Source organism: Manis javanica, chromosome 1 (assembly GCF_040802235.1).
Source record: "Manis javanica isolate MJ-LG chromosome 1, MJ_LKY, whole genome shotgun sequence".
Lineage (NCBI taxonomy): Eukaryota > Metazoa > Chordata > Mammalia > Pholidota > Manidae > Manis > Manis javanica.
This window is the reverse complement of record NC_133156.1, coordinates 213,251,827-213,277,450: the sequence shown is the minus strand read 5'-3', so window position 1 is coordinate 213,277,450 and position 25,624 is coordinate 213,251,827. Positions and strand designations below refer to the sequence as shown.

The following is a 25,624-nucleotide window of genomic DNA, read 5'->3' as shown; positions in this document are numbered from 1 at the left end:
TTGTTGGAAGTCATACAGATTGATTTTAAAATGAGAAAGATTTATTGTGGGTGAATCTTTGAAAGGGATGAATCTCTAAAGATTGTGAATACCCTGGTGTAGATAAAGTGAAGGTTCCTGTGGCCAGTATTCTCACCTGGCCCTGGTCAGCTAGCTCACTACACATGTGTGGGCTACATGTTGTTATTGACTCTATATAAAGAGCTCCACCCAGTGCTCTGGGTGACACGGTGGCATGACTGCAAGGCTGCAGGAGAGCAGAGCAGAGGTTGGAGTGGTGGCAGCACCGAGAACAGAGACTGAGACGGTTGTGCAGGCAGAGAGGCCCAGAGGCAGAGACCGGCTTGCTGCATGCAGACTTGCTCTGAGTGGATGGGATTCTAGTGATTGACCTGCCACTGTGGAATAAAGTTGGGTATAACCCTTTCACCCCAAGAACGTTCTACTGTCATTTCTTTGGTCACATTGAATCCATTGTGAACTTGTCTGGGGCTGAAACCTACTGGCAAGACACCTGGTTGGAGAGGAAAGGGGGCCTCAACAGAGTAGGTGATACCTGGGGAAGAGTTCTGAATAGTTTTGAGAATAATAGGTTATGATGCAAAAACAGTAACAGACAAAATAAAGAACAATAGAGTTGCAAAGAGATCTTATGAGAAAAGCTTGAAAGTCAGATACATAAAGTTATTAGAATGGAGGTTCAAAACTGAGGCAGCTTCTATAGAGCAGAAGAGATTAAGAGTACACAAAACCTAATGTTAAGAGGATACTAGTAGTGCTGATGTGGAAAAGATGGCTTTGGGGCTCTTGTCAGTGTAGACCTGAGTGATTTTCATTAATAATGATATGCTTTTAATGAATTTAGTTTGCAAATCCACATTTTTCACAACGTATGCCAGTTTGGATGTGCAAATGAGCCATGAGGTTGGACTGTGGTAGTTGGATAGGAAAACTGGGGCAGTCAAGAGAGCTCCTCACAGGTACTTTCTTTAGTGGCACTGACAAACAGCTCCAACTATCACACCTTCTCTAAAAGGTCATGGGTCCCTTAGATCAGAAGTAAGGCCCTGATCATTGCGTACTTTCCATTAGTTTTTTGTGGGTATATTTTACCCCCTACTAGACTATTAACATCAATGAAGGTAGATCTGTGTCTACCTTAATAGACCTTTCAATTCCTTTCCTCCTCCTCCTCCTCTTCCCCTTTCTCACTCTCTACTTTTTTCTTCTATCTAGTGGGCAGTAGGGCAGTGCTTCTCAAAATTTAATTTGCAAACGGATTGTCTAGGTATAAAATGCAGGTTCTGATTAAGCAGGTCTGTCGTCCGAGCAAGTTCCCAGGTGATTCCCATACTACTGATTCTTGGAGACTATCACACTTTGGGTTGCAGATTAAAAATGAGTGCAGGCTTTCAAACCATAGTCCTGGGTTCAAATCCAAGTTCTGTCTTTTATCAACTATGTGATCGTGGGCAGGGTAAACATCTCGCCTTCTCTGTAAAATGAAATACTCATGGCAGCTATCATGACATCAGGTTGTTTGAGGATTAAATAAAATAGCGCACCAGTCAGCAGCCAGTACCCACTCTTATTTAAAGCACCATAAATGCTAATTACAGCGCGTGGGCGGGGCCACGCGGGGAGGGGCGTGGCTCCGTCATCCATTGCGCAGGCGCAGTCCCGCCTGTATATTCCTGAGGTGAGAGTAAGCTGTTGCGGTAGCTGCGCAGTCTTACAAGGGCTCCCAGTGCTGGGAGTGGGTGAGGTTTCTGTGGAGAGATCTGGGGGTGAACGGTGAATACCCGGTGTCTCTGTATCTATTCCGTCGGAGGAGAGCGGGAGAGACCCTAATATTTCCAGGTCGCTTGGCAACTTTCGCGCCGCGGCCAGGGTGGGGGTGCTGCATGTGCTGCCGGTCCCTGGGAACTGCTGCCGGGCCGGAGGATCCTGGGAGTCTGGGCGGGCCGGGGAGCACTGGGGAGCCGGGGGGGCCGGGGCGGGGCCGTGAGGGCCGCAGGTAGCCTGCCTGAGGCAGCTCTCAGAGGCCTCTCAGGTTGCTTGGCCCTTGACAGTGGTAACCTGGAAAAACTGAGTTTGTAGCAGAGGAACCTCGTTCTTCAACATCTAGTGTGTGTGACATGTGGCTTTTTTGCCTGGACATGCTGAGCTGTGTGGATTTCCAGCTGGCGCAGAGCGGAGGGATTTTCCGACGCAGCATTGCCCTTTTGTCTTAAATTCGTGCACCCTGAGTCAGCCTCTCGAGCCAGTGGGATGGTAACCGCATGACACTCATGTCCATCAGAGGACTGCTTTATTTTAAACTTCACCAAGTTCCATCCTCCAAAATGTCTAATCTTGTTGCTCCTCTGCCAGTTGTAACCTAGCTTTGTCATGGACAGGTATGCCTTTAAAAGGTGGTCTTTATCAGATGGGTTTTATCAGTCTTTATAGATAATTCCAAGGGACTTGGAATGTAAAATGTATATATATATTTTTAAGAAAGGTAAATGACTTATTATATACGTTGTTACTTCGAGTTTGTTTTTTGAACCGTCAGTCTCACCCTTTCCAAACAAAACAACTTTGCTTGGATTCCTTACACTGGCTCTGGGCCTGCTTTGTTTTTTTCACTCCTTGAACATTAAAAATAACCCAAGATAGCTCTCTGTACTAATCATGACTTATTTCCTGTTAATAATGTATGGCATTGTGGTAAATAGGCAAAACAACTCCCTTCCCATCTGCCTCTTGGTTATATGTAAGTTCTTTTTAACTTACTCTGCTTCATTTCTTTTAGGTAAGAATAAAGTTTTAATCTTTTGGTCCTCAGAGTGATCACATTATCAAAATGAGAGAAGGGATTTTTTGGGGGGAAGGGACATCTGGTAGCCATATTAATAGGATTATCCCACGAAAGTATGGTATTTAATTATCCCCCACCCTTAAGCATGTGAAGAGGATCCACAAGCGAATGGAGTAAACTCATGACAGTGAGCAGAGTGCTGGAACTGTATTCGAGAACATATCGTCTGTGCATAGGATGAAACTAGACAAAAAGCATACATAGGGCGGTATCAAAATCCTGAGATTAAAAACTGCAGGTTCTCCTGTTGTTCCTGAATTTGGGGTTACAGGGAGAGTAAAAAGTTGGGTTTACATTTCATGTATTTTAGTATGATCATATATGCTACTTTGTTTATATAGCCCTTTTGTTTGGCTTTTACTTTAGAGAAAGAAACCAAAGACTCAAACCCATTAATTACAGGAGAATCAAGATCTAACATATAGTTTTGACACTTACTGGGTGATGGTGTTTTCCTCCTCATGTGGCCCATGGGGCTCTTGTATAAACAGTCATTTGGAGTTTTCTGCTAAAAGGGCAGATTACTTGGGTGCCAACCCTAGACTTGCTGAATCAAAATGTGGGGATTGGAGGAATTGCAGGCTGAGGCCCTGGAACGTGCACTTTTAACAAGGGTTATGAGTGACACAATTAGTTTGAAAATACTGTTAGAAGAGCAGCTCTTCAGGAACAAGAACCAGTTAGTTTATAGTGCTCAACTTTGCATAAAATGTCTGAACTATGCCATAAAGTCCAATACATGTTCCTCCAGCTGTAAAACAGTCACTTAAACCTCATTTTTTGTTGGCTATGTTATGAAGAGCTTTCACATGTTGTGCCCATTAAATTATCTTAATTCCTTTCAGCTAAAAAAATTACCCATCTCCCACCATTTTATATTCTTAGACAATTTTAAAATTGTTTTATTTACAATGCCTTCAATTTTTATCTCCTCTCTGTGCTTTATCCAATCATCTTTGGTTCACTGTGCCTTTTAGGCATGGAGATTGAAAACTAGGAACATGGGACATGTCCAGTGCAAATAAGGCTACAGTAACTTTGGGGTTTTATTCCAAAATAGATAAACATTCTTGCTCTAATAAGAATTTAATAAAAATAAAAATTACAGGAAGGAATTTTTTATGTAAGTGGTGTTAAATCTGAATATGCTCATTTAGGTTCACATATTTTTGTTACTGTTAAACTTAGGATGGCTCGCACTATGGAACCACTGGCAAAGAAGATCTTTAAAGGAGTCTTACTAGCTGAACTTGTGGGCATTTTTGGAGCATACTGTTTGTTTAATAAGATGAACACAAGTCAAGGTAATCATAATTCAGATGTTAATGTTTTCTAGAGTGGTGCAGTTTCCTAATGCATTTTAGGTTCTAAATAGCATTTTTAGATAAATTTCTTCAGATTCAATGTAGTAGGCATTTTTATGGGTACAAGGGAAAACTAGATGTCAATTATTATAGACTAAATGACATACCTTTCCCTAAAAAAAGTAATTTGTAGAGTAGGGAACTTTTTTCACACTTCCATGGATTTTACTGGAGGACATAGAGCTTTGGCCTGGGTTAGTTTGCGAACACAGATGGAGGATTCAGCCTGCCTGTTACATCTCATTATTTGGTAGACTGAGAAGCAAGAGGTGGCATAGCTGAATTGTCAAGGAACTAGTTTCTCAGGTTAACAGTTCTTCCTCCTCATTAATATTATGCTCTAAAACCTTCCCCATGGCACCAGCTATTATTGAAAGTGCTTTGACATTTTTTTGGGGTGGGGGGTGGAGGAGTTTATATTAAAGCCTTTTACTTTTAAAATTAGGAAGTGCTGCTTTCTTTCCCTAGAACAGGGAATGGTAGTCCTGGGGTGGTGACCATCTTTGAAACTTGTTTTCTTAAAGTACTTCACTGGAACAGTGTTCCAGGATGTACTGGACATTCAAAAGGGCTCTATACTTTTAAACTGTAAGTAAGGGTATAAAAGAAAACATCCAAACAGTATCTAAAAGCAAATTAAAACTTAAGACAATTTAAGAAATTGGGTGCAGTACAGCCTTATTTCTAATTCCTTAACAAGGTAAAATGGCATCCAAAAAACAATTCATAAAGTTACATAAGAGAATTACACATTAGCATGTAAAACTTGATTTTAAATACCATTTCTGAACAAATTATACAAAAAGGCCAAATTTTAAACTTCCCAAAATAGCTATGGAAGGCTATGTGTAAGCCAAGTTTCAACTCAGATCCCAAAAGGATATAGTTCTAAATTACCAGAAGGACCTTAACACAAATTTCTAATCTATAGGATTCCTGTTTCACAGACCCTAAAGCAAGCATGAAATTATGGCTCCATGTGTTAAAGAATTTCTAATAAGGAATTTCTAATCATATCTAAGACTCTTTTTTTCATCAGATTTCAGGCAAACAATGAGCAAGAAATTTCCCTTCATCTTGGAAGGTATGTTTTTCCACAAGAGTACAAAACAACTTTTTCAAGTAACCAATAAATTATGACCAATTAAGGGCTAAGTGACTTGTGATAGCAATTTCCTCATCCCTATCTTAGCTCCTGAGAATACAGAGTGAAGAAAATTCTCATCTAGAGATGAGAGCAGTTAGCTAATGGACTGGGATTCTTAATTCTTCTAGCAGTTAAGAACGTAGACTTTGGAATGAGACATACCTGAGGTTGTGATGGAATCAAACCATAGCTTAAAATTTAAAACCCATCTTCAGTTTCCTAACTTCTTGGAGTTGTTTCTTTTCTCTGTTAAGTAGAGAGAATGCCCATGTCACGAATTGTAGAAGGATTAAACAAGATGACATGTAATTATTTGGCATAAATGGTATAAAGTAATGCTTAATAGTGCTCACTAGAATAGAGGTGCTAGAACTTATACATGAAATATGTGTATCTTCATTTTGCTACGCAGAATAAGGGAAAAAGTATGTTTTCTCAATATAGTTTAACACTTGCGTGTTTTATAAAAACGACAGTTATTTGTATTTTCAGTTTATTACAAATCCATTGAACAGGCTGGAATGTATGGAATCAGACAGCAAGATCAAGAAAAATGGTTGAACAGCAAAAAGTAGGGGTAAGTAGAATTCTAATTTATAATTTATTTAGAAAACACTCATTTTCTTTTTTTAATTTTTTGAGTGACTTTTGGCCTCTTCTTTTTGAAATTCTTCTTTTTCTTGATCATACTTTTTACATCTCTGTTGTGTAGCCAGTCATCACGTTCAGTCTCCCATTTAAGTTGTTTGAGACCTGTTGGGATAATGGGTTGGAGAAAGATGAACACCCCACACTATAGATTCTTGGCAACCCCAGAAAACATCCTACTAACAGGACTTCTGGTTGGCCATGGCCCACAGTCACTTCCCATCACTATGCAAAATCTCCAGCTTGTTTGCTGCTTTCCTTCTGTATTTATTGCCAGAGATTGTTGTTCTACAAATAAAAGACTAGGAAAGGTAAGGAACAAATGCTTCAAAGATTTTATTTCCCCTGAACATTTTTACTGATTAAAGAATAGAAGCCAGTAACTGTATCAGAAATAATTAAACTGTTTATAAAGCACCTATAGTTACTTAGCAAACTCAAAGTATATAAAAATAGCATGCCTCTCTAAAAAAACAAAAGTAACTTTTGTAGGTTGTACTTTTTTGCAGTAGTCTAAATATTTTTTAAATCCCAGATGAAAAAAGCTATTCATTATAGGATGAAAGGAATTTTATCCACTCTTACTTAAAAAGGTCCTCCAAAAATATTTACATCCTCAGAAGTTCTAACTTAAGGCCTTATCTAATTAAAACCTCAATAAAAAATTCAAGTTACTTACTTGCATTATCTTTGTTAGCCATGGCATTCATGCCAATACTATCAAACTTGGATCCCATATTTTCATCCAATAGATGGCCAAACTTAAAAAAGGTTGGGGTGGGGGAGATACATTTATTAGAAAACTTAAAACAATGCAGAATAACTAGCTTCTTGAAGCAGTATATTAGCCTTACCTCTTCAGCAGATACAAACAGATTGGAGTCATTGAGATTTCTTTTCTTTTTTTTCCTTGGTCCTAAAAGTATGTAAGCCTAGATTATTAAATTGTAAATACAATGATTTTGCAAAATGTAAATCTTTCAGCATTGTCTTGGTAAAAGCAATTATATTCGTTTATATAATAAATACACAACTGCATTTATCTCCTAGCTCATTAAGTAGCTGGCACTTAAAGAAATATAATTTAGGAGTTAGTATACAGCATTTTTTAAAAAAGTTAGTAACCTAGTAAACTGTTCAGATGACAGTAGTGTCTTTTTGCCTTTCAGATTTGACCACTGATCAAGGTTTTACCCCATTTCATAGTATCAGGCAAGATTAAAATTCCAAAGTTGACATGGAAGGATTTTATATTTAAAGCAAAATGTAAATTTTAATTAAGTCAGAGGTTTTAATTCTTGGGACTGAAGAAATTGACGGAAGGTATGTTTACTATGTTATAGATGAAATTTTGTTTATAATACTCAAAATAAAGTGATTCTCCTTAAAAACTCACCTATTAATTCTTAATAAACTTCACAAAATAGATAAAATGTCTTTAATATTTTTACACATTTGAAATTATGTAAAGATACATTAACTAGAGATACCACTTTTATCCATCACTTTTCTTGAAATAATATTATTCAAACTCTGCGTCTCTGACATCAATGTTTCTGGGACTATTAGAGTCACTTCTTAACAACTTTACTAGGCAATAAAAATCATCATAAAAGTCCAGCTGTTAATAAATCAGTATGTTTTTAGTAAATTTCAGTTGTTCAACTGTCACTGCAATGCAGTTTTAGAACATTTCCATCAACTCCAGAAGAACCTGGTGCCCATTTGCAGTCACATGCCCTCTCCCCTAGGTCTTGCCTTTCTTGGCTAGTTCATTTTTGAGGCCATCTAAAACATGTAGCAGTCCTGCATTGCATTTTACTGCTGAATAATGACTAATTATATGGACCTATTGCATTTTGCTTATCCATTCATCGGTCAACAGACATTTGGGTCATTCTCACTTTTTGGCTAATATGAATAACGCTATGAACAATCATGTGTAAGTCTTTGCATACATATACCAGAGCCACTTTCATTAGTTTCTAGAGCATTTAACCTTAACTTTTATCAAGGTGAAATGTGTATCATTTAATTAAGTGTGCATGATGTTGTTTTTTAATATTTTATCTTGTTAAAATTCCCACTTGAATAGCATTAGGAAGTTTTTTTTGTTTTCATTCTATAGGCATATATATCTGTAATTCAGTAAGTACTTCTGCTGTGCTGCCTTCTTAAAAATTCCCTTAAGGTTTGTTCATCCTTAAGGATAGCCAACATCTGCAAATGTGGAATGAACACCTCCTGCCCCGACGATCAATTAATAAATCTGTTTGAAATTCCTTTGCCTTCTCCTTCTACTTTAATCAAACCAGTCAGGCATCCTTTAATCTGTATCAAAACTATTGTCGACTGAGATCTGAGATCCTTTCAGACTAATGTCTTCTGAAGTAATACTTCATTACTCGAAATATGGTCACTGAGAGAGCATCTTATATTTAATATGACAGGCTCAACAGACTTAAGATGAAGCAACATTTCTTTTCTGAGGGATGAGTGAGGAAAATATTGTCTTATATGTGAGCATATGCTACTACTAAAATGACCTTCCATAACTCAATGGAACACAAAAATCTGGAAGATAACATGTTACAATTTAAGTATGCATAGGTAAAAATCAATCTGATTAAGATGACTACGATTGTTAGCAGTATTTGAAAGAGCTGATAAAAATTTTGTAGGTATAAAAGTGTCTGAGAGACTACTACCAACATATAAATAGTTATTACTTGTATTATTGTCAAAAATATTTTTGATTTTAATAAAATCGTTAAGCATTTTAATTATTTTTAACTTCAGAAGTCTATTTTTATTCTTCAGACGCTAGAGAGGCATTAGAAGCAAAGCATTAAAAAAAAGCAATCCTGTGAATTTATCCACAAAATTAAGGATTAATATAGTGCTTTCTATATTATCAAAAACTTAAAATTGTCACCTGATATAGTACTTTTTCCTGTGATTAGCATCTTAAAAACATTACACTAAAAGGCATCACCTGTTAGACTTTTTAAACTAGTAGAGAATAAAGTAGCAGAAAGAATTTGTATCTGTTTTATCTAAGTTATTTTTGAAATTAGAATTGTTTTTATCATATGGCAAAATGGCAGATCTCATACAAAGGAAAGTCATATTGATGAACAGCCTGGAGTTTTAGAAGAGTCCAATGGTAAGGAATAAGCAAGTGTTGGTTGAGAAAAGGTAAAAGGCAACAGGTGTCTATGGAAAACCCAGAGCTTGCATGTAACTGAATGGTTTCAACATGAATGAAAAGATGACTTAGAGATACTTAAATGACAGAGGAAGAAATTTAGGAAAACAATTGAAGGAATATGTGGAAAACAACAATTTTCATATATTAAAAATACATAAAACTTAGTATCCATTATAAAAACAAAAACTAAATTGTACTAATTTAGAAAATTTCCCAAAATGCTAATGAATAACAACTTTCATATGCACACTGTTTAGGTCTAAAAAAGACTAAATATATTTCCTTACCCTGAAATGATCCAGAGAAGTCAAATTCATTTATACCTTTTCTCTTGCTTCTCTTTGTACTGACTTTGGAGTTGACTCCATCATCAAGTTCTGTTACCAAAAAAGTGCAGTTAAGCAATTTAAAAACAATAGGACTGCTAGAGGGCTATCATGAAGGATGCATATCGATTAGCTTTTAGAAACTGCTAATAACTATTCTAACATTAAATAAGAGTAACAGATTACTGCAACAAGTATTGCACAGCCAGCCGAATTGCTTATTAAAATAAAAACCCAAAACTCAAAATTCAATTGCTTTAAGAAAAAAAATCCTTCAGTTCCAAGTAAGAGGGAAAAAGGTCCTCTCTAAATTTCTGGCTGAGCTGAGTATTAATTTGAATACAGAGTAACATTAAAAACCAACAGGAAAACTAAGCCTATGTTGAAGAAGAAAGGAAAATTGTCTTGAATTTTTAAAATGCATACCTGGAATGTCTTCATTTTCCTCATCCAATATATCCATGAATGTTCCTGCATCTTCATCAATTTCAGTAAATTCTTCATTCATACTTCCTAAAGAAACTTCGTCAACATCCAAGTTATCAAGGCCATCATCACTACCTTCTGAATCTTCATCTTCAGGGTCATCCTTAGTTCTTTTCGTTTTCTTTTTTATGTTGCTAAAGAAAAACAACAACTTGTAATACAAAAAAGAGGACATTGTTTTCTAAATATTTCGGTGACTTGCAGGGTACTGGGGCTATTAACATTTCAAAGGGGAGTTACATTACCACTCAGAGCCTTTATCTAATATACTAAAGTGTCTTATAAAGGTCTAAAATAAAAGTATTGTATCCATGTCCCAAACTTTTTTCAATACTTTTCTACTATATATCATATAGTCCTGTGCTATACTGTTCTGAGGGACAATGTGGGAAATTCTGGGAAAATAGTAAAACAAGATTGAAGAGTATTTTACCCAGCAAAATCAAGGTCATCCTTTCCAGAGGCAAAACAATTATCATCTTCAAATGTGTCTGCCAAAGAACAATATACCAATTGTGAGAAAAAGCAAGGAGTAACAAAGTTGTTGTGTCTTACTATCTGAATCCATGAACACAGTCATAATTCTGCTGTTTGTGACAAACACTAAAATGATATACACATGACTTTTGGTGTGTTTCGTTAATCTACATAAACCTGTGAATTTAACCCTAAACTAAAATGGGTTCCAGTTAATTTGTTTCTTTCTACAATTCTTTTGTGGAAAGGGGATAAATATCAAAATGATGTTTAACAGCTACAGTCCTCTTAAGTAGGTATAACACAGTATGCAAAGTGAACTCAGTGTAAGCTTTCCTAATTTCCCATGTTTTTTTGTTCCAGTCTAAATTTCAATTAAAAATTGTCTAACGCTCTGCAGATTATAAAGATGAAACAGAAGACTACTGTATTGTTACCAATCACACAAGGAAATCAGGAACAATAAAAATAGTTTTTCTTTTACACCAAAATTATGTAAAAGAATTTTATTTACAAAGTATTTCCCCCATGAACTGCCCATACACAATCATATCTTTCTGAAGCACATGTAGGTGAATAACCATATATCACCAAAACATTTTTTTAATCCTTCACTGTGATTCCTATGGTATTCTTAGCCAAATGATTTTTTGAAATAAGTTCACTTTTACCATCATTGTTCTGTGGTTCTATAAATATTAACATATTATTATACAAATTGGAGTAAAAAACAAATTACCAATCATCTTTTCAAACTCCTCATCGTCCACATCTTCTATACTTCCTTCATCTGAACTCCATTTTTGTTTTTCTTTAATAGCAACTTTTTTATAATACCTAAAATAAAATGAATGTTATATATTTGCTTGTTTTATTAAAGGGCCCATTTTACTATAATCAAATCACCTATGACCAGTGACACACACAAGTATAAAGGTTGTTACCTCAGTTGGACATAAACAATTGAAATTTTGTGAGAGAAAAAGTAGTTTTGAATTCAATAAAATAGTTGAAAACTTTTGAAATATGACAGTAAATTTCAAAAATTTAGATTTAGTTCTTCATAAAAACATCTGAACTCAAATGGCATGGTAAGAGACTATTTTAATGTCAACACTAATGATGTGTTAGAATATACAAAATGTGGCTCTGAATGACCTCTAATCACAGTATTTTATCAGACATATTCTTATACTAGGGTACAGTGAAAGTTAGCATTTTGCAGATGGGATCATATTAGACTGATACGGATTTAAAGCCTGTAAGAAAACTACATATATTAAAGGAAGAAATTAAAGATTAAGTCCCACAAAATCAAGATTCATATAACAAAGTTTATGCTAAATTATGAAAAAAACTCCCAAATTTACCTGTTTTAATTTCACTTAGATGTGTTAAGATTAACAGACTTACAAATTTTCTTCACAAAAATGGATACTCACATATCCTTCAATCTTTTCATAAAGAGAGGCCTATGTTACTAAAGCATCTCACGGAATTAAAAAATTTAAATTTTAACAGTTCCCCAAATGAAACTGTATTCAGTATATTACCGGTAGAAAAACACTTCATCCACTGGTATTTGGCTCTCTTCTTTTGCAAGGAACTCCTTACTATTCACTAGGAAAAGATTAAGTTACATTTTTAAGTTTATTAAAGCGATCCTTTTTGTTATTCCAGGCATACCTACAATTCTAAAGTCTCACAATGTAAGGAAGGTAGATAAGGAAGGTAGACAGAAGGAATCCTATAGTGCAAAGGACAATCTCTGGAGAAATCTGCATAGAGATTCTACAATTGAAACTGTTGGCCAGGATGAAGCAGGGAGCCATCAGTGCATGACAGTAAAGAACTGGACTCTCTCCCTCCAGTTGCACCCAGGATCCCAATTTCAAGAGAAATAACAAAGCACAGAGTTCTCTTAATAAATAATTAAACTTGTCAGTTTTATCTCAGAAAAATGCTAATGCCTGCCATTCTGGAAACAGGAAGTAAAGGCAAACATATAATTATACATAATTTTACTTAATATTGAGGAAAACTAAGAAATAATAAGGAACAACAAAAATATTAGTTTTCACTCTTCAGATAAAGATTTTCTGACTCATCTTTATTAAGAAAGGATTTGGCTTATAGTTCTACCTCTACTAACTTTGGCAAGTCCTTTCACATCCCTAGACCTCTGTGAAATAAGTCAGTTGGAAATCAGATGACTTATAACTAAACCCTAGTCTCTGAACAAAATGGAGCTGGGATCCAGTATGTAAAGAAATGTCTGCTCTGAACAAAAGAATCAGATCCACAAAATGGGCACTAAATACCTGTACAAGTAGGTTATCAACTAATTTTAAAATAATGCTCTATGACAAATCTAGTTACGGGTTTTCTGCTAAGCCTGTATTCAAGAGCTTAAAATGGTCTGAACTGTAAAAGATAATTAAATATGGGGGTCACTGATAAAGCTATATGATACAGGAATGGCAAAATGTCGATAACTATTGAAGTTGGGTGATGGTTATAGGGGGGTTCATCATTTTATTAGTGTATTATTTGGAATATGTTTGAAATTTTCTGTAACAAAATTAAAAAAAATAAAAAGGCCCAGCCACCGTAAACTTGAGAATGTATACATGTTCTTGGTACCAAAAGGAATAATGTCTCCGGGGCTTAGGTTTTATTCTGAGATGGGGGAGCAGAAATAACAAAGTTTGTATGTTTCTGACTTAACTGTTCAGTTTCCATACTTACCAGCAAAACTACGAATATCCCTCATAAAATGCTTTCGTTTTGGCTGCATCACAATACTGTGAGTGTTTTCTGAAATGCAAGAGCACAACAGTGTGATAAAAAACCTAGTTATAGGAGCCTGTTGTTTAATAAATATCAACAGTGAACACAAATTAATTCATAAAATAAAAACATACCTTTGCCTTTATGTGGCTTTGGATTTCGGTATACAAATCGATCCAAGAATCTCATTAATGTGAAATCCTGCAGTGGATCCCCTGAATACTGAATATAATTGCCCTGAAAGGTGAGGGATGGGGGAAAATTAAGAGCTCAACTCAAACTATATATAAGTGCATCCAGATAAGAAAAAAGAGGAAAAATATAAGCATCTATTATGTGACATGAGTTTTAGGAAATATATATTTGGTCATTCAGATGGGCAAATATGTATTTCTCAGGTATGTGTATTTGGTCTTCATCTACAGTTCTGAAAATACTTGGGAGCCTTAAAGGTGAAATGGGTGTCTTGTCAGTTAATAAGACACTTTTGGACCCCACCCAAGGCAGGGACTGGAGGCGCAATCAGCTAATGGCCAATGATTTAGTCAATCATGATTATGCAGTGAAACCGTCAAAAAAACCCAGAAGAGCATATCTCTCTTTTGCATCCTGCTTCTCTGCTGCAGAGAGCTTCCACACTTGGAAACCAGGAGACTTCCACATGCCACTCAGCCAGGCCACAAGCTCCCAGAGAATAGAAGCTCTTTTATTTGGGACCTTGCCCTATGTATTTCTTCATCTGGCTATTAACTTGTATTCTTTATTAAACGGTAAACCTGTTTCCCGAGTTCTGTGAACTGCAAATTAATCTAACTTAAGGGGGAGGTTGTTGGGACCTCCAATCAGCCAGTGGGTCTGAAGGACAGGTCAACAGCCTGGAGTTTGCAACCGGCGTCAGGAGTGGGGGTTGGAGGGCAGTCTTGTAGGATGGAGCCCTTAACCTGGGGAATCTGGTGCTGTCTCTGGCAGAGAGCATCAGAAGTTGAGTTCTTGGACACCCTGCTGGTGTTCAAGAACTGCTTGGTGTGCATGCATAGGAAGCCCCCCTCCCACACACACAGTCAGGTCTGGGAACTGAATGTAGTTGGTGTGAACTCAATTATCCGCACTGAAGGCACAAATATGCACTAGATTACCCCTCAAATATCCCTCTCACGCACATAAAGAAATTAAACATACACTTGTACATATACATACATATTCTATGATGCACTGATGATTTTCTAAATAGGTAAATAATACTGTTGGTCATCTAACTATTAACCAGGAACTAAACCATGAAGTGGCCAGCACAGCAAATGGCAGTAATCTTTCTTAAGAAAAAAGCCAGAATTTATTAAGTAACTGTTGTGGTTTTCTAATATCCTGTATTTCCATTCATCTCTGAATAGAAAAAAATCTGCTGCTCTGTATTATAAAAGCCTCTTTTACAATAGCAGAAAATATCTGTGATTCTATCTGGCAGAGAAAAAACACTGTATGACCAATGATTATCTAAAACTAGAGAGTACTTCTTTTTTCTTATTTCTTGTCCTCTGAGCATTACACTTACCTGAAGGATAGTCTTTGCAAAGAGGGCTACAGAGGGGTGAAAATGCTCAGATAGCTGAAAAGAAAAATGTGAATAAAGTTCTCAGTACAATTGTAGATTATTTAAAACATCCAAAGAATTGAAACTTAAGCCAATACATCAGAAGAGTGATTTGCAAAATTCAGGTCTCAGGAGCACTTTACGCACTCAAAAATCAAGGCCACCAAGAGCTTCCTTAACTTAAGGGGGATATATCTCTACTGATACTTTCTTTTAGAAATTACAAAAGGAAAATTTAAACTTATTTATAGTTCATTTAAAATAACAAATCCATTACATATTGATATAAATAACATTTTATGACAAATACTATTTTTCAGAACAACAAGTATTAGAAAAATAGCACTAGTTTTGCAGATCTAGTGTCTGCACTCACATCTGCTTCTGTATTCTGTTATTTTAGTTGAAGTATATGAAGAAAAATCTGGCCTCAGACAGATATACAGTTGGAAAAGGATTAATTCTTACACACAATTGTGGGTTTCCTTCTTTGATACTATACCAAGCTAACGATTAGTTGCAATATGGAATCTGAAACTGTATCAATCAGTTTTTGGTACTTGCTATTAAAATTAATTGGTCTACTTTGAATGGATCTCTTATCTACACATGGCTTTGTAGCACTGTGCATTGGTCATTTGGAAAATACTGATTCAATGAGTTATGAAGTTCTTCCAAATATTGACCACATTTCATTCAACATTTTATTACAAAAATCACAGATAGTATCACCATGATTTCATCAGCAAAGTTTTTACATATTGAGAAACTGCCAAGCTCAAGGTGGTGGTTGTTAAGGTTTCTAAAATTCTACTCTTTGCTTATATGCTTAATTTTGTCACTTATTATCAGTTGTTTTGTTTGAAGTAACAAGTTCATTTTCAAGAAACTGTCCCCCAACTACCTGAGTCTGAACAACCAGTATGCCAGCCAGTCTTTCATGAAAAAAGTAGTTAGTTGCATTTCCAACAACTACTCAGGCACTTTACTTTGAGACATGAGACAACCTTCATACTTAGATATGCAAAAGTGTGTCATGCATTTTGCTATATATACACAGTGTTAGAAAGACATGTACTTTAGGATAAAGACAGTAAAATCAGTAATTTTTTCTGTTTCATCATTGTTACATGATACTAGCTTTTTTCTCCCTGCATCTATTTAGCAGTGAAGGATATAATGGCTGCCAGTGCAGCTTGCTGCTATTGTCTTTGTTTGTGCTAAGGCACTAGCAGTTCTACCCACCATTTTTTAAATACGATTAATACCGCTGTCAACACACCAACAGAGGCAATAACGTCTTGCTATCACTATGAAAGTAGCTGTGACCTTGCAGACTCCTTGAAAAGGGGTCAGAGATCCACAGGAATCTGCATAAGAAGACCTTTATTTGCTTTACCAAGGAAATCATAGAAAAGTTATTAGAAATTAGTTCCTCTTACACATTTAAAACTAATTTTATTTACAAAAAGTTCTATCATCACAAAACTTCTGGAATATCTAATGTATAAAGCAAAATTTACCCATTTTATAAAGCTGTTATATACAATAATCTTGCAAAAAATGAAATTTATTTATGGCCATGTAAAACATCCTTATTTTGCATACACATTAAGGTTTTCTACATGTGAATGTACTAATGTATAAATTTAATGTTTAGCACAGGCAACAGAAATATAGGTTATAAAGCATTACAGTTAAGTGACATTATTTCAAATTGCTTCCTTATGCCAATTAACTAATGTCTAAATAACTAAATTCCTATATTTGTCATATACAAGAAAAATAAACTTCAAGGTGTGAAATCCATGAAGGCAAATATATAGCACAAATGAACTACAAAACAATTTGAAATTATATTACCTTTTTGAGTTCCCAAAGACTTGTATTTTCAGCTCCACAAAACAAAGGGTTTCTACTGAAAGGATCATATGTATTTAAGTGTTTGCCACCTGAGAATAAAAAACAGTGTTGCTCCAATCCTTTATTCCTAGGCCAAAATATCATAACTACCACTATAAATAGTGTTACCAATACCTATAATTGTCAAAATTCTTAGTTAGCCAGACATACCAAAAACTCCAAGCCTTATTAAGGATTTACATTGGTACTCAAGACAGCATCTGATAATTAATAAACCAGCCAGCCAGTTTATCCCAACTATTAAAAACTCCCCTTCAAAACATCTCAACAAAAGGTGCTCACATCTGGATCGGTTAGGTCATAAATGTTGAGATAACAAATAACTTAAAGATAAAATACGTCTACGTTCTTTTGGAACTTTGGAGTGCATTGCATATTTGTCATTAAATTATGCCCTGAATTAATTCTCACTTGGAACATGTTTTACATTATTTTCTTTATGTTTTCAGAAATGCAGGATTAAAAAATTTAAAACCAAGAACTTTCAGAACACACTATGAACTGTCTACTTCACAATGCACATGCTATTGCCCTTCTAAAAGATTACTCTTGGTTTAGCCTTTAGGGCAACAGATGGATTCCTCTGAAAACTTTCTTGGTGGGTACCATACTTCTCTTTTATACCTCAGAGGCAAACTGAAGTTTGGAGAGATGAAATAATTTGACAAGTGTCCCACAAGTTTGAAGCAGCAGGAACATTTCTTGATTCTCAAGGTTAGTGTGCTTTTCTTTACAGCCTCAAACGAAGAAGCTGCATTTCTTAAATTTCTTTTGGCTCTAATATTCTATTAACAGACTTAATTCATTCTGTGTGTATGCATGAAAAACCTAAAATTTCTATCTGAAAGAATGTTTTCAATCCTAAAACACTGCTTTAAGGAATTTTAGAAGGTAGGATGCTCAAACAAAATAACCAAAAGTTCCACACAATTCACAACATATAACGAGATACTTTCGTTTATAAATCAAATTTTCACATCCAAACATTTGTTGTCCTCATATATTGTCCATGTTTGAGGCCTTTAAATGTACATATAAAGGCTAAGAAACTATTACTAGTTCAAGAGTATAAACTTACTTGATTCACAGCTAAAGAGAGATTTATTGTGCATTTAACATGTCCATAGTTTTCTCACTAAATCTTCAAAGCTCCAAAAGGTATTTAATTTCTAAGATTTCAAATATTAAAAATGTGTTTATTATCTGTGATTAATAAATGATTCCCTATATTAAAGTTTTACTTTTAAGGTCCTGAATGTATCTGGTTATGAATGCTCCCATTCAAAAGAAAGTAATACTGAGAGGGCTTCTAAAATGGTATGCTAATTTCTTCAAAGATCAAAGGGGAATCCAATTCCCTGGTTTAAAAATTCAAAATAATAATTAAAAGATTTAAGATACTCACCTTTCAAATTATCAAAGTGCACCCAAGAAGCAGACACTGATTTCTTGGTTTCTATATGACTTTCAGATACAGTTTCTTCTGTCTCAATGTTTTTCACTGTACCTGTTTCTTCATCTGCATCAGTGAATTTTTCCATGTCTTCATCATCTTTTATGTCAATAAAATTTTCCTCCTCATCAGACTCCTAAAGTATAGGTATAAATTTATATAGATTTAATGAATATAGGTTAATCACCTAGAAGTCTGTACTCAATTATGTGTAACAGTTTTGAAGATTTGCTTTTTGCAATTCTGGTGAAACATGAAAGTTCCATCAATGAAATTTAGGATTAGAGACTACATTTTTACTTCTAAATGTAACAGAGTTAAGTTTTGAGTCAAGAATTCCTGAATCTTTGGGACTTTATTACATGGAAACACTTAGCCTCAAATAAATTTCTGACATCTTATAAATAATCCTGTGAGACAGGTGCTGTTATGTACATCTCACAATGAAGGAAACAGATTTAAGAGATCTAGCTCTTTAACGTTCTGCAACTATCTCATATAGTTACAGTTTAGTGTAGTGCAATTTAGTGAAGTGGTCAAGAAACATGCCCACCTAGTAAACTGTGTACCTGGGACTAAAATCCAGGTCTATCTGACTCTAGGACTCATACTCTTATATGCTTCAGAGAGCTAAGTAAGTTATTGTCATTGAAGCAAAGAAGAAACACTAATGTATTTCAGAACCCATTCTATTTAAAAAGCAGTTGTAAAATATACCGGATGATTGTGTAGTTGACTTCTTAAATCTGGTTTTACTTTAAGGATTTCAGACACAAGATACAAGGCTCCACATATGAATGGTGGCATCTGTTCACAAGTAACCTGAAGTAACCGCTTCACAAAAGCCTTTACCCTGCGCAATACTATGTCAGCTTTCAGAGATTTGTAGACAAGGTTAAGAAACATGGCTTGCTTAGAACACATCAGCAACCCTGGATCCAACATCTTCCTGTAAAACAAAAACACGATCAAATGCTTATTCATAAAACAGCTTTAAAACCAGCAGTCACATATTAGAGGCAACTACTAACTTCATCTTAGGTAGGGATAACCTTCCTGCTTATTTTAGAACAAGTGACCATTTCTGACCTAAGATGTCAAGTGGAAGATGTCAAGTGGAAGTCAATGACCAGAATACAAAGAATGATGACAGCACCAGGGGAGGAAAAAAAAAGTTAAAGGAGCAACAGACTTTTTTTTTTAATGCTTTCTTTTCTCTTTTTCAAGTGACTTTCTATTCTCTAGACCAACAGGGCACAGCCCTAACAGTATTATTTTTATATAAATACAGAACCACACATGAAAGGCAAATCCAAAATCAAATAATGAACACAGTGGAGTAGACAAGGGTTATTATCCTCGTATCACTACCTACTAGCTGGAAGACCAAAGGCAACCTCCTTATGGTTCTAGTAAAGACCACATATGTATACCAAAATTCATTATGATAATTTAAAAATTCTGTCTTACTTGCTGAATCCTAGAGATGCTCCAGACATTTGGACACCCTAATTTAACACAGTCCTCCAGATCTACTCATGTGGAATCATTACTTATTCCAAGTATAACTACCAACTTTTTCCTAATAGAAATGAAAATATTTAACCTTGTGAGCATTTTCATACTGCTCTGCATACTCAGTTTTCCCTATCTGTCAGTTTTGTAATTCTAATACCTATTTGTGATATTCTGTATTAATCACCTTTGATATTCAATTTTCTCTCTTCAAATTTAATATTTTTGACCTTTCCATTCATTTTACAACTCATTTTTAATTCTAAGTTATTATATGTCAATAGAAACATTTGACAAGGGTTAGATAGGTGTGTGTCTACCATTTCAAAGAGAACATGTTCTGGAAGTTTTTAAATCACATTTTGTATATATACCACATCATTTTCCATTTCTCTTACCCCTTAATTAATATGAGGGTATTTTTATTTAAAGGATTCTTAATAAAACCAAGAGAAATAAAAACTTTAAGTAGAGGCGTAAAAGCCCTTTGAGGAAATCCATTTATGAGAGCTCTTGGCAAACAGTAATTTAAAGAATTTAGGAATGTACTCCTCAGAGATGTTAAGACTGTTGTCTTAAACACTGAGATGTTAAATTGTTACTAAAGAAATATGTTTTCCAATAGATTCCAAACATTTCCTAGAATTAGAAGTTTTTATGACTTTTAAAACTTACAAAAAAAACCTAAGACCATGAAACCTCTCCATTTTCAGCCTTGGAACTCTTTTCTAAACTAAAGAAGTATTTATTACTTAAAGGAATTGTGGACTCTCAGGAGTTATGGAGAAGCCTTGAGGGTCTTCCAAAGCCTGTAGACCTGCATTTGCTACCTAACTTGGCCTCCTAATGTCTGGGTGATCTTGCACAAATTACTGTACCTCACAGACTAGAGACCTCTTAAGAGGGTTAAACTAAAGAAATGCACATAAGTTATATTAATAACATTAGTATTAACACAGGGCACTTACTATGTGTCAGGCACTATTAGACACTTAACATATAAATGAAGATTACATGAGTTAAATATACACTAGTTCCCTTATCTTATTAAAGTTCTATCATGTTCTAGCTCTGTAACCTTGGTAAAGTTTCATTAATTTTCATAGTAACCCTACAGGACAGTGCTTTTCTTTCCATTTTATAGACAAACTGAGGCACATTAGAGTGGGATCAACTATGTTTACCAATAGGGTTTTAATGAGGTTTCAGTATCTGTACAAAGCTAAAAGCAAACTAATGGCTGAGACTCAAAACCAGGCAGTGTGGCTTAAATCCAAGATATTAATCACTTCCTTAGATTCCTCACAAGATGTATGTATGTGTAATTATACAAATGAATTAGAAGGAAATATGTAGCTTTTTGGTATTCTTGAAAAGTTCGAAAGTGTTCACACAATGTTCAAAATATCCCTCAACGGATGTGTTAAGGGACAGGTGCAAAATTTAGTGAACAAAAATCTTCATCCCAATATTCTGAAAACTCTTAAACTGCAACCCCCAGCCCTCCCTATCTAACATTTTCTTGTTTTCTGTCAGTCTTCCCCAGAATGAATGTAAGTGCTTCAGGGGTGGTAATTTTGTTCACTGTGTGACATCCTGAGCACCTACAACAGCACTGGGCATATAGCTGCACACAAAAATTCTTGTTCAATAAATTAGTAAATGGCTGTGTGAAGGACAGGAGGGAAGAAATACAGGACTGAGGATGGGGGAGGGCAAGGGAGAAGAAAATTATATCTTTAGTTCTATTTCTTTAATATCTGAAGAGACTTAAAGCAAAATGTTAAAGGTGAAATAGGTGGTAGGATATATGGGCACTTTTTGGGGGGCTATTTTTCTGTATTTTATCAACTTCTCAAAATAAAAAATAATAAGCAGTGTATTTAAAGCATTTAACATAGTTGTCCAACAGATTAAGTGACTTACTACTCAAAATTGGTGAGTAGGAAGTTGCTGAGGGAAGCCTAAAATCCAATTTTCTGTCTTTCTCTTACCCCACAAAGGGGCACTGCATCTATTATATTAAACATATAGTATGGTATGTACTTACCTATATAATGCTGCATAATATCGATCTGATATTGTCTGCTGAGAATTCATTACCTGGAACAGCAACATTAAGGCTTGCACACTGGTATTAAAATTCACAATATGCAACACTCTAAACAGGGTGTCAACCTGCTCCCTCACTTTGTCATCACCAGTCTGGGAGTAAGGGAATGCCCTATTCACTCCTGTTAAAAGGGCACCAAGCATTTTTGATTCAATGTCTTTTTTCTTGATACAAGTCCGAAAAAAACAAAAATAAAGAGTTATTAATTTGTTAGCTAATTCACTTTCTTCATGGGAGAGGACCATTTGATTTAAAAAGCAAATTGCATAATATTGAGCTTTCGAGCTTATATTTGAGCGAAAAAGCAGCCTTTCTACTTCACTACACACAACTCCTTTCATATTAGGATGTTTACAAAGCAATGTCTCTAACAGATGAGAGGCTTTTGTGGCGATTCTGTTCTGAGGATCTCCCAGTTTGTTTACCACCTGCACAAGAAGAGCCTTCTCTTCCTCAGGTTTGTTGCAAAGAAGCTCATGAGCCACTGCAAGGGCTCGAATTTTGGTGGTTACTAATGAATCATGACTTAAAGTTTCTAAGACCTGTACAAATTCAGCCACTATGTTTTTTAGCTGGTGTTCAAAATACCACAATATCAGCCTTCTATCTCTTGAGTCCTTGTTGCCACTGGACAGCTGTTCTAGTTTACTGAAAGGATGTTGGCTGAAAATCCGCAACTTCCGACTATCTGGCAAAAGGTCCGTGATTAGTAACTCTTTGAAAGTACCCAAAGCCATGAGGCACTGCTGTTTGCTGCCCTTCTTTTTGACAAGGTTCATGAGAGTTTCTACAAACTGGAGTGTGTGAATAGCATCATCCTGAATAAGGAGAATCATGGCTGCCATCCTATCACCTAGTGTCCCAGTTGACACAATTGTCTTCATCCAGGTGGAAGAGGCTCCCTTTTGGTTATTCGTCTTATTTTTGAATAAGTTGATTTCATGCTCATACAACTTCTGAGCCAAGGTTTTGTACTTAGACACAACAGCTTGAGGCTGGGGTTCCAAAGAATATTCACTGCTGTACTGCAGATCGTACCATTTGCCTCCAGGCTTGAGTAACAATGTCTGTCTCTCAAAAAATTCAAAGATGTCTTGCTGTTTATCTTTCCTTATTTTAGGTATGGTGCTGTTCTCATCAGAATGTTCTTCTGGTTTATTTTTATTTTTCACCTTACTGGTTGATGTCTTTTCACTTTCTGTTACATTTTGCTTTTTATTATCTACTTTAGATAGTCTTGCTTCTTTTTTGCTGGCATCTTCTTTTTTAGCTGGTTCATCTTCAATTAAGAAAGCTTTTGAGTACTTGACCAAACTAAGATTATGAATAAATGCTTCCAATTCACCTTGTTGGAGGTCATCAATTGCTCCTTTTTTGCCTCCATCCACCACTTCCTCATTCTCATCCAAAGCAGCCAGCAAAAGGTAATCTTGCTGCATAAAAACATATGGAAGTTAAATTACAAATCAGTTTAGTTTAAAGTTCAAATGCTAATTTGAAATCTGTATCTTTGAAATCGGTTAAACTGAGTTATTATGGTACTGCCTGGGCTCTAACTCTACCCTGCAAATAACTACTTGATGTATCAAAGATTTAAATGTGAAAAACAAAATCATAAAAAACAGAAGAAAGCACAGTGTAATTTAAAAAATCATTTCCGAGTAGGAAAAACCTTTCCAAATTTGACATAACACTCAGATCCCATAAAGAAAGGATGGGTGAACTTATTCTCTCAAACACAAAACACATACAAAAATCAAAAGACAAATAATGAATTGAAAAAAGAAGAAAAAAACCCTGGCAACTCCTATCCAAGTAACTGGGCTCAATATTTATACACATTTTTATACATCAATTAGGGAAGTGACAAGTCAACAGAAAGATGTGCAAAGGACATAAACAAATGGTTCACAGAAAAAAAAAAGTGGTTTTTAACAATATGAAAAGATGTTCAACCTCACTGACATTTAGAGAAATATAAATTAAAACTACAATGATATATTCATTTTTTAATCTGTCAGATGAGCAAAGATAAAATTATGACAGTTGGTCTTGGGAAGAAAGTGGGGATAAAAGGCACTTGCATACATGACCTATGGAACTGTAAACTGTCATGATCTCTTTGGAGGGCAATGTGTCTTCAATCAAAATACAAGACACACATCCTTTGACCCAGCAGTTCTATTTGTATAAATTTAGGTTACACATACAATTACAAAAGTGGGAAAAGATATATATTCAAGATTATTTACTGAATCATCATTTAAGATAGCAAAAGATTGACAACTTAATATTCACAATAAATGGTTAATTTAAGACAGTCCACGATTTATGCAGGCATAAAACCAATGACACAAAACTATGTACTGATAAGGATGTCTAAGACAGTAAGAAAGAAAAGGATGCAAAATATTATACAGTATGGTACCTTTTGTGTAAAAAATAACACACATATTTGAGTATTTGCTTGGAAGATAATAAAAGACCGGTAAAAAATGATTGCTTCCTGGAGGGGAAATTTGAATGTCTGGAGATAAAAGTGGAAAGATGACTTCTCATTATGTACCCCCTCCTTTTTTAAAAAAAGCTTATTTGTAGCAAGTGCATATATTACCTATTCAAAAATTAAATACAACCCAAGTATAAACTTTGAACCTGCCCCTTTAAAATCCATTTCTTATGCTTCTATTCCCTACCCCCGAAAGTCCAGTCTCAAAACGAACATTTAATAAAAAATAAACTAAATTTTTTTGGGTATTTGTTCCAAATTTCTAAGGTTTCCTACCAAATTCAGAGCAAAAGCTCACCCTTTAACCTCTCTCACCTCATTTTTCACTATTCTCCCCTCAGCTACACGGGCAACATGGCTCACTCTTCCCTTTCCTTTAGTTTTCTGCTTATAATTTCTGTGATAGGTTTCCTGATCACCTTATTTAAAACCATAACGCCCTCTCCCACTCATTACCTTCCATGTTTCTTCTATAGTACTACTTGGCATCTGATATACTATGTATTGGTGAGGACAGTTAAACTTCCAAAACCACTTCAAAACACTGACTCCACGAGTTCAGGACCGAAAACAGTCAGTCCTCGCCGAGCTGATTGACAGAAGGCAGCGCTACACCACGTAAATAAAAGGAGAGGATCACCTACATCCCAAGAAGGGCCACAGCGCAAAAACATTCAATTATAAACAGCTTTTCTCTTGTAAAGAGCAGTGGAGGAGAAGCGCGGGAATCGGACAGAGCACCTTCCGAAGCTGGGATCGGGGTCCCGGAGGCCCTCCCCCGCCGCAGCCTGGAGGCAGCCAGGGCCCGGACCCGCGCGGGGCCGCTCCCCGCGCCTCTCTCTTCTCCAGGACTCAGACGTCATTACCTTGGTGCCTCCGAGTCGTAAAACTTCCTCCAGGGAGAACCCATTCTCGTCTTCATCGTTATCATCCTCGTCGTCTTCGTCCGGATCTTCCACCGCCACCTCCCGGCCCCAGGGCCGCTTAGCATGGAATTCCAAGGGTTTCTTGGCGGCAGCCATGGCTAGCAGAGCACGCGCCGACGCCCCGCAACTTCCTTCCGCCTGTCCGGGTGACGTACTTCCCGTCCGAGCCGCGACGCCTCCGCGCGCCACCGCGGGATAAGCCGGCATGAGTGTTCTGTTGAGGGCCGCGGCGGGGCCGCCTAGCGCCGTAGCGCGCGCGGGTAAGGGTGCGCCGCGCCGGAG

The 25,624-nt window shown here is 36.0% G+C and overlaps 3 protein-coding genes across 8 annotated transcripts in view; 2 read left to right on the top strand and 1 right to left on the bottom strand.

The window, feature by feature from the left end:
* Nucleotides 1-1,658: 1,658 nt before the first annotated feature.
* Nucleotides 1,659-7,455, top strand: CEBPZOS (CEBPZ opposite strand). 5 transcript variants are annotated; one of them, XM_017652330.3, is made up of 5 exons: nt 1,659-1,699; nt 4,052-4,167; nt 5,267-5,311; nt 5,867-5,951; nt 7,192-7,455. In XM_017652330.3, exons 2-4 carry the CDS (start codon nt 4,053-4,055, stop codon nt 5,947-5,949), a joined length of 243 nt encoding a protein of 80 aa, XP_017507819.1. In that variant the 5' UTR covers nt 1,659-1,699; nt 4,052; the 3' UTR covers nt 5,950-5,951; nt 7,192-7,455. The 5 variants fall into 5 exon arrangements, with proteins under 5 accessions (XP_017507819.1, XP_017507818.1, XP_017507817.1 ...); XM_017652329.3 differs by lacking the exon at nt 1,659-1,699 and adding an exon at nt 1,703-1,794; XM_017652328.3 differs by lacking the exon at nt 1,659-1,699 and adding an exon at nt 1,706-1,860.
* On the bottom strand, nt 5,957-25,477 carry CEBPZ (CCAAT enhancer binding protein zeta). Its single transcript, XM_017652323.3, has 16 exons — nt 25,283-25,477; nt 21,845-23,340; nt 18,997-19,228; nt 18,232-18,415; nt 16,767-16,855; nt 14,865-14,918; nt 13,447-13,549; nt 13,271-13,339; nt 12,076-12,142; nt 11,262-11,359; nt 10,479-10,536; nt 9,986-10,179; nt 9,521-9,610; nt 6,877-6,938; nt 6,702-6,783; nt 5,957-6,127 (listed from the first exon to the last, which is right to left on the bottom strand). Exons 1-16 carry the CDS (start codon nt 25,436-25,438, stop codon nt 5,991-5,993), a joined length of 3,171 nt encoding a protein of 1,056 aa, XP_017507812.1. The 5' UTR covers nt 25,439-25,477; the 3' UTR covers nt 5,957-5,990.
* Nucleotides 25,475-25,624, top strand: part of NDUFAF7 (NADH:ubiquinone oxidoreductase complex assembly factor 7) — a 28,630-nt gene continuing 28,480 nt past the window's right edge. For both annotated transcript variants that reach the window (XM_073214281.1, XM_073214277.1), the window contains exon 1: nt 25,475-25,602. In XM_073214281.1, the coding sequence (XP_073070382.1) occupies nt 25,548-25,602 (55 nt within the window). In that variant the 5' untranslated portion in view covers nt 25,475-25,547. The remainder of the gene's footprint in view (nt 25,603-25,624) is intronic.

Coding starts and splice junctions, on each gene's coding strand:
- CEBPZOS (XM_017652327.3), top strand. Junction 4,168..5,266: donor TAAGATGAACACAAGTCAAG/GTAATCATAATT, acceptor TTTTTTCATCAG/ATTTCAGGCAAACAATGAGC. Junction 5,312..5,866: donor ATTTCCCTTCATCTTGGAAG/GTATGTTTTTCC, acceptor TTGTATTTTCAG/TTTATTACAAATCCATTGAA.
- CEBPZ (XM_017652323.3), bottom strand. CDS start 25,438: ATGGCTGCCGCCAAGAAACCCTTGGAATTCCATGCTAAGCGGCCCTGG. Junction 13,550..14,864: donor TTGCAAAGACTATCCTTCAG/GTAAGTGTAATG, acceptor CTCACCTTTCAG/GGCAATTATATTCAGTATTC. Junction 6,939..9,520: donor CTTCTCTGGATCATTTCAGG/GTAAGGAAATAT, acceptor ACATACTTTTAG/GACCAAGGAAAAAAAAGAAA.